We start from the raw sequence: 9,429 nt of genomic DNA on the forward strand, positions 1-9,429 counted from the left end.
AATTTCAATGCTTCCGTCTTCAAATTCCAGGCTATCATTGGCGAGTCTCCCATATGAATAATAGAATGTCATTCGTGTTTCTCCTCTGCGTGTATATGTTTGGCAAGCTTATTATTCAATTGTTTTCACCCCTCTTCCCACTACTTCGCCTAGTATGCTTGTTCGTCGAGAACTACTGCAAGTGTATCCGAAACCAAACACTGCGCTGTCGTCTCCATCCAGTTTCCGACGCTCAGAGCACGGTAAGTGGCGTCTTTATTTTCTGGTTCCATGAATTTTCCGCTCTCCCTCACTTAGTGGGTGTGGCGTACTAGAATTTTTCAACTATAACCTGGTGAGCAGATCCTATTTCGCCTCAGACCAAGTGAACAGCGAAACGTCTGTTTTCTTTCCGTCTACGTGAGGTGTCCACTGACTTTGCATCTCGACAAGCTCTCTCGAGGTTGCATCACGTGGCCATCGTGTAAATTGTGTTGTCTACCTACTTATTAATGGAAGTAGTCCGATGATATTCGACATTTTTCACCACGAATGAGCCTGGAGCCTACGTGGCAAACCAGCAGGACCGTAAAAGCCGTGACATTCGTTTGAGACTAGAAACCATATAACCCACGCACTCGATAGATGTACAGTTAGTGCTTCTACCTACTATTAGCCTGCTCTAACCCTTAACTCAATTTCTTCCAGGATAGGCCGAAAGGCTTGCTTCCCATTGCTGCCCTCGGGGCTACTGTATTTCCCCATGGCCAGTCCTTCAAGAGTGAAGTGAATATTGCCACGGAGAGTGTGGAAATGTTCAAATTCGTGTATAAGTGACCGTGTGGTTGTGCACAGCTATTTTAGTGGGTCGGGTTAGTCTTCTATCCATGATGGTACGACGATATCTCCAACGTGTCCAAATTTTCTTGGCTGTGTCGAAGCGCTGGGTTAGGTTAGACGTAACAGTTGTTGTCCGTGTCCTTCGGCGCTGGAGTCGGAACAGGACTGGAAGAGCAAGGCCACAGGAGAACCTCTGAGGATTGTTTCAAGGATGACGTAACAATCAGCATAATGGCAATTTTCCACCTGCCTAATCCATGGGGACGAATGCAATGAGAGTGATCTACCTCCGGGTTAGTTAATCGGTCATCTCTGACCTTGTGTTATTATTAAGGCAGTCGTACTGCCCCCCCCCATGTCATGAAGATAGAGAATCTGTATTAAGACACTGCAATCCACTTCCCGAATATTATCTACGGCTCTTCAGACGTGTTGGATATTCCCTCATGGTCATGGTTTGTCTAGGCAGACGATCACCTCCCCCCCTTGTCCTGTTCTGTCCGATTTAGAGCAACGGAGCATCAGGACATTCTTCCTTCCCGATAATCTATCCACTTCGAATTGCTCCAATGAGATTAAAACCACACAGAATACAAACAGTCGGCTTATTTTCTTATTTCGAAAACTGCTGACCAAACTTGCGGTTTTTTGAGCTATACTTTTCGAAATCGCGCTTTTAAGTCACTGTAGAGTTCCACCATGTACACATATGTTGTGTTAAGAAGCAAATTTCTAATGTTTTATCCTCACTGATTGATTGAGTTGCTTGCGGACGGTTTTTTTGGAACAGCTTTCTAACCCGTGAAGCATTTGAGTGGTGTTATCGACTCACCGTTTGAAGTGGACTTATAGGGCTCAATAGCTGTTGACATGTCCTATTTGTTCACGTAGTCCGGTGAGACGAACAATAAGAACACCGGTGACATTATGGCATTGAATTCCTGGTCGAGGACCGCGAACAGATGGTCTGTTCGAGAGGAGTTTGTATGGAGCTGTCACCTAAGCATCTGTCTGAGCTCGTCCTGAGATTTTTGGAATCACAGGCTAAACAATGTCAACACCACTGATGGACTTTCTCCACGAGTTTGTGATGTCTTTTCTGTCCCAATTTCAGGTGAACAGGCTATCCCAGTTCATTTCTAAGACTACGTTTACTTCCATTCGTTCACTTATTTTCAGGCGCTAACTGGGACCTAGTGACTGATATCCCATGGATCCACGAAATCTGCTGTTCCTTCCTACGTGGCAGCGAACCCCGTCAGTCAGATCAAGCAGATCAATTCTACGAGGTTTTGTCCGAGATACAAACCGCTTCACACCCTCTCAAACTTCAGCGTCGTGGTATTCATTTGCACGTCCAGTTCCGAGATACTCATTCCTCGCTCTGTCCTGTTTCCGTGTCAGATGAACGACCCTCCGAGCAGGCGAAATCCACTAATTCGCTTCCACAGTCCTATTTAAGATGGCCGCCTTCTGATCAGTTCCTAACTACAACACATCCTGCCTTAGATCCCAACGTTTGGGGTGATGGCTATGATGAAGCAATGGTGGCTGCATTGCCCCCACGGGAGACCAAGCCAACTCACTCCTGGTCTGGTTCGCCTATCTCAGACATCCCTTCATGGCAGCGTCTTCTGCTTTCACAGGAAGAGCCTGACTACGAGGGAATTCGTGACGATACTAATCCACCCGATTCCGACACCCCTTCGAACTCAGGATTGACCGTCTCGCAAATGTGCGATCAAGTAACAAGGCCAATCGCCACTTGCGAACCGGCTCACTCGTCCTCGAAACGTCCCCGCGTAGAACGTGACTTCACCGCGGCCGTTTGGGCCAAGCTGAAGTCACCGATCGCAGTTCCCCACTCCAACTTTCCTACTTCATCAGCCACTTGCACTGATGGTAGTGAGAATGGTGGAATCTGTAGAAAGCGTCCTTCTCTCCCCTACCATATTCACTCTGACCAGACAGTGACGAAGAAACCCAGGCATACCTGTCATAAATTGAATTGATCCCCATGGTGTTCGGTCATGCTGAACAGCACCTTGAGGAACTACTGTGTTTGTATTGTTCCGCTTCAGACAAACCTCGGTTCAGCTCCCTCTCACACACGCACACAGGCACAAACCGGTCACCACACCGAACACTCCATAGCTAGGCCAGTTGTGATCGATCTTTATCTGTAAAACCACTCCGTCCCGTGAACATATTTCCTGTTTTCCGCTCCCCAGTCGACACATTTCCCACAGCCGTTGTGATGCACCACTCAAAGACACATACCTACCATACTCACCGCAAATCACTTCAATGGTTGCCCTGCAGCAAAACATCTTTCACGTTCTTGCGAATCGGGGCGCACAGTCTTTGTCGATTTTGCATTGCATTTCATCCAAGCAGGCGGCCCATTTCCTATTTTTCTCAACCCTTATCTTCTAGCATCTCTATTGATTAATATACGGTGCCTTTTTTGTGTGTCCATGTACGTTCATTCCCGCTCGCCGTTTTTGCACCAACGGTATTTATCCTCGCCTGTTTCCCTCCTTTGAAAGTTGTTTCGTTCCACAGTTCTTGCGTGAATGATCTTCTCGGAGTTCTAGCTTCTCGTGTCCACTTGTCTCCCCGTGTTACGACGTTTCGGTTGTCTCCAGACGTTGGGCACTCTCCGTCAGTGAGTCATTGTGGGTCTGTGATAGCTGTGTCACCCTCTTTGTAGACTGTACACAAGCATTAGTGCTCCTGAAAACCTCTCCTTTCTCTCCCTCTCTCTCTCGATATAGTGAACTTGTTTTCTTATTTCATCACCTGATGCACACTTCCGATCGGACTGCACACATCTCCTGCCTCGCACGTTTTGTGTGTTTTCCACTTTGTGCCATACCACCGTAGATTAGTCAGTGCTTCACCCCAGCTTAAAAGGCTGGCTGTTCTTTTGAGCCTACCATCCGATTGCGCCGATCCTTCTTCGTCTGACCGTAGGATCGCAGTATTTCCCTCCCCCCATCCTTCCCACCGTGGATTTAGTGCTTCCTCTATGAGACCGCGTCCTTCGGCTGGGTTCCCTGTCCTCCACCCCAGCGGGTCTCGTGCACAAGATCGTTTTGTTTCATATTGCGTACGCAAAAAACACTTGTTCTTATGTATTCTGGCTTTTCATCTTGTCTGCGCGCACAGCCCGTCATCATACTGCAGAGCCCCGGGTAATGTGCATTCCCATCCCCCACCCTCACTAATGTTTATGGTGAACAAACGTGCCGTGGTAAAATACTTTGTCTATATTGCTGTACTGGTTCTTCCTATGACACTGTGGGCGACTTGTTTTGGGAGTGTGTGTGACCCTGTGATCTAACTACACGAAAAGTGGCATGATTTTTGTCACGGAGTAATCAGATAAGGTATGAATGTATACCATCAATAAAATAGCCATATGACATTGCTTTTGTGTGCTTGAAGACATTTTAAAGCGATAAGGGATAGGAGCTTGGGTTGTTTTTCGGGGGTAAGATAAGTCATTGTTTGGTTTACTCGCTGGTCACTGCCTACCGTGAGGACACCTGGAAGTTCGAGGCTATCCTAGTTTGTGTTCATCTGTGCATTCTATGTTGCCTGGTGTCGGCAATGTCTCTTTGAATCCTTCCAATTTTTGTCAGTTTCTGCCGACGCTTTGGTCACAACGTCGTATCGGTAACTACTTGGTTGTGGATCGATATTATGCGATCACCTGAATTGTTCCTACTCCCGTAATCCATGATCTGTCCGCCTTTGTGTTTACGTGTTTCTTAGCTAACTGCCCCTATTGTGTCAGATTCGTTTGACGAGTGGGTTATGGCAGGCTGTGTTAGTTATAAGTCAGTAAACGAGTGCGGTGTCTTTTATTCCAACAAAATATGCAACGGAATCGTATCTTGATCATCTAGACTTCTAGAATCAGACGAACCCACTGTATTATTCCCAGAAAACCGGTCTTGCTTAAAATTTAGTTGTAGGATGAACGGCATCGCAGAACTGGTCCAGTGGATTTTGAAGTCAGCTATTTATACCGTTGATGAAGCTGGTCTCAGACACAGTTCACTTTAAGAAATGAATAAAACATTGAATATTAGCATTCAGTACATTTTCTGTCAGTTGATCAGGTGACCGTTAATCTATTTGTCGGGCTTGGCAATTGGCTTTCAAACGTCTCTTACCCATTTGGGAAGAAATCGTCAGTGCACCGTGCCCTATGGGAAGGTTCCGCAAGGCCGTCCATGTGCTTTGCTAGACACACCGAAAGATATAAGATGGGCCGTCGGTTTTCCTTCAGTCTGTCTGACTGAGCGCTGGGAGTGTGATCACACCGATGTTCATGGTAGGTCAACCCTAGGCCCGTGTTTCATAAAAAGGCATTATTTTAGCCGATTGAACATGGCTTATATCAGGAAGGTCAGATTCCTGATAGCAGCCACTGAATGCCCGAAACCTACCGAGACACTCAGCACGTTGACCAGAGAGACATCACCTCAACGTGCAGTGCGTCGCAGCTCTGTATCAAACCCAGACAGCGAGATTCAGCGCTGGTCAAAGCCAGACAACGCCACCGCAGTATACAGCACGTAACAGCCTCGTACCAAAGTTAGACGTGTGCGTCAGCATTGGACCAAGTTCAGGCAGTGTCCCTCCAATAAATAGCTTGAGACCGTTGTGCATTCACACTCGCTTGTTCGAAATATAGCGGTTGTGTTCCCTTCTGTGGGTCTTTTTTTCGGCAACTAGGCACTGGAGCGGGTCAGCGGCAGATACCACGATTGACGAATCAGCAGATATGACAGCTTACGACAGTCAAACACCTGTCGTTGCTGAGTCAGACTACCGAGGGTATCAGTATGACAGTCCGAAGTGATTGCTTTGAACTTGTGCGAAGACATGACCCGTATATTCTAGTCATTGAGAGTCGTCTGTCTTGTGTACAATTGTGTAGCAAGCCCGAATTTCAACCTAATGGTGATAACATTGTCCCGATGGAGATGCGGAAATGCATATTCTACCAGTAAACACACGAGGAAAAACGATTTTCGGTAGCCATGGCTATCTGGTAGTGTGATTCCTGTAGAACTTAGTTTGCCTCAGCTTTGGATCCGATACCGATGTCCTGGACTTCACGGAAGTGTAACGTGAATTCTACTTGTCTTGGTTGCGGAACCTCCAAATATTTGACTGTCCTCCTCTTCATCCATCTTTCTAAGGATCCCCTCCGATGAATTTCCGCTTCAATAGCCTCACTGACGTGATTAGTTGAAAGCCGTGTTAGCGTTTCTAATGGGTCGCGCATACCACCGTCAGTTGGTTTGAGCTCAAGTGGTCAACCTCGAGAACAGCGCCTTGTCACGTGTCTATTTTTTTCTACTTATGCCCACGTTCACTGCAGTGATGGCTCGCTGGGGTAGTACGCACGCACACATCACTACTGGAGTATCTGTGTTCTCATCGATTTTTTCGGTAGAAGCAGGATAAACATTGTATGGATTACGCGCTGCAGTCTGTCCTCTCCGGCTGGAATAACACTGACGCATGTGGTATGTGAGGTCTAGGGAGGGTAGCGAACAATTGTGGAGAATTCTCGTGAAAGCCTGAAGGCACTCCCACCTAATGTACCGTCGATGAGCTTTTCCCGTGGGCGCCGGGATGCACACTTCCCACCGTAAAAAGTAACAGGCAAAGTCCAGGCTTTGTTAGCTATAGAATGTCAAAGGAACCATACTTTTCTTTCACTTTGTTTTTTTTTCAGACAGTTTTATCTTTTTACTGTGTTCTTCAAAGAAGCCCACCAATTTTTCTGGCATTTTATATGAACTGTCAGGTTTCTAACTTATCTCTCCCACGCGGTCGATATCTGTTGTGCGATGGCACGCCTTCAATGTTGAACATTTATCCCAATTGAGGAAAAGAAACGCCGACTCTATTGCATGCCCTCGCGTGACAAATCACCGATAACCCGGGAATCGGGTAACCTCAGACGACACATTTAGTTGCGCATTGGGGACATCTACATCGATTTTGCGCGAATCAACCAAAGGAAAGCCATACAGTAGTACATCCTCAAAAGTACAAACTATCGGAACTTGTCCTAGTTGTACTCTGGCGGGATAGACGGTTCAGAAAATATCTCAAGGTAGTGACCGTTGTGCCGAAAGATGGAATGGAATGGTCGAAAGATGATTTGAATAGCTTCATCTTTTTCACCTGGTTCTGGGAACAATGGCCTTCCAACGCCCACCGATTCACAACCCATCAAAGTTTCTTCCAGTGTGTGGTGTATATCCTGTGAGCACACTTGTTCAACGCTATCACGAAGAGACTGGACCTTACCGTGGTGTGACGGTTTGCGCACCTCAGCGATCCATTGAGCTATACTGGGGAGTGTCCCGCGACACCCACAGAGTCTCTCATACCAGGTTGGTCAAGCACAGTCTCCTGGCTCTCCAGGTTGGGGATTGGAACATGTGGCGACTTGTTCAACGTTCGCCGATGGTGTGAAACATGACTGTGCTCGCCTGTCTAATCACAAGAATTCATTCTCATAGGTTTGACACATGGTATCTAAGATATATGATCTTGGATCATATTCATAGACGCCCATGATGCGGAACAATAATCTGTGAGTATTTTATTGACTACACCACGTCCTCATATCGGATCTTTTCTGGATAAGCCCCGCCAAAAATTAACCCCCGCCACCAAAAAAATATTAAAAAAGAGGACACGAAATTTGTGCTTTTAGTTTTTATTAGAGGATGAAATTTGAACATGTCATTAGTAATTTGCATGAAAAGGTCTGTTTTTCGGTACCTTTGCCTCCAAACGAACTCACACAAGTAGCTCTCCCCTGCAGATCAGTGTGTGCCGCATTGGCGTTTATTCTGCATCTTGTAGATGTGCCAGAGAGATTCGGTGGTTTGTGTGTGGGCTTCAGTCGTTGTTTCCACAAAGTTTTCGACATGATTAACCGCTTCATGAGTATAATTCATGTCAATCATCGTTTCAATTCCTTGATATGATGCCCACATATCGGAGATGATGATTGAGCCGGGAGCGATGCAGGACTGCATTACGTCCATCAAAGTGGCCGCAGTTCAATCGGGCGCAGTATATGAACACCTCTTTAGTTTCCCGACAGATCCATCCGAAAATCCACTGCTGGGGAAGGACTCGCCCTGCGTGGTTTTTACGGCGAAATATAGTCGTTTCGTTGATCTTGACGTGTAGACCTTGGCAACCGATAACTGTTGGAGTCTGCAAAAGCCGCCGCCAGGCGCAAACTTCGCGAAGAAAGTTCTTCCAGTCAACAGCAGTCATATGGCTAATAGATAATTCCTTTGAGCAGAATTTGATTTTTGCCCAATTTTTGGACCAGCAATAAATCAAGAATAGGATTGCTGTCTCAAACTCCATTCTAGACCACTCCAGCCAAGTTACCTTTCGAAGACCGATTTATTGCCGACACTGTCGGGCATTACACCTCCACCTGTCAGAAACAGTTGAAAGTGTCATTTGGTGGTGATTGTTGCATAAATGTTGCTGATGGATCACTTCGTGGCTTTGCAGAAAAAGTATTGCCGTCTCCTTGTCATGAACGAGAGTTGAAAGCGTCAGAAAGTTTATTTGAGGTTTTACGTCTGAACGGAGAACATTTTAGCAAAAAATGAGCCTAGATGCAGATAAGGAATTGTTTTCATCAAAAGTTGTGTGTGTACATTAAATTGGAGCTGGCAAAAAGTGGCGGGGCTTAACTTTTCGCACATGCACTTTTTGCATTAGTGGCAGGACTCATCTGGAAAAGATCCCTCATCTACCCTTATGATCTCCACGACAGCTTGCGTTTAGCAATGAATCAGCTTTGGAACTCAGGCACAACTGGTTTTTTTCTAGATCATTGGGCGCCATTGCACAACACAGGAGGTGAGCAGTTTTCTTTCGACAACCCTAGACAAGTTTCCGGTCGATTCTTTGGTGTTTGATGTGACCATCAATTCTTCTGTTTTGTTTACTCTGACTGATTAAGTAAACCCAGTCATGTGACACACTTTTCAACGATTGCTCAGCACATTGCAACAATAGTGATATTTATAGTAAAAAAAAACCGGTTTATCTGTCTGTTACGAGAGAAATTCAGACAAGAGCTTGGCATCTTAGTTTGCTGTACGGACCAACCCGGAGTGGTTGAAACGATCAGTTTTGCATCAGTGGTTCATACAAGCGACCAAGTCAAGGTACTATTCCGAGAGGTGAGGAACATTAACACAACCTTGATGGAATGTGCAGAGAAAAATTCTTGAAGAGAAATAGTAACACTGATTCTGCACTACATACAACCACAAATTTTATTTCATTGTACTTCAAGCCACAAATTGAAGAATAACAGAAAAGACTGAATGAGCAGGGGTCTGCGGCAGCCTATAGCAAACCCTAAAGTGCCCAATTCTTCTGTTTTGTTTACTCTGACTGATTAAGTAAACCCAGTCATGTGACACACTTTTCAACGATTGCTCAGCACATTGCAACAATAGTGATATTTATAGTAAAAAAAACCCGGTTTATCTGTCTGTTACGAGAGAAATTCAGACAAGAGCTTGGCAT

General features: G+C 45.8%; 1 protein-coding gene across 1 annotated transcript in view; it reads left to right on the top strand.

Moving 5' to 3' along the window:
• Window positions 1-4,076, top strand: part of T265_05382 (hypothetical protein) — a gene marked incomplete at both ends in the record, with an annotated part of 58,982 nt that extends 54,906 nt beyond the window's left edge. The window contains 2 exons of the mRNA XM_009170380.1: window positions 154-242; window positions 1,999-4,076. Of these exons, the coding sequence (XP_009168644.1) occupies window positions 154-242; window positions 1,999-2,831 (922 nt within the window). The remainder of the gene's footprint in view (window positions 1-153; window positions 243-1,998) is intronic.
• Window positions 4,077-9,429: the final 5,353 nt, after the last annotated feature.

This window comes from Opisthorchis viverrini (assembly GCF_000715545.1).
Source record: "Opisthorchis viverrini unplaced genomic scaffold opera_v5_101, whole genome shotgun sequence".
Taxonomy (NCBI): Eukaryota; Metazoa; Platyhelminthes; class Trematoda; order Opisthorchiida; family Opisthorchiidae; genus Opisthorchis; species Opisthorchis viverrini.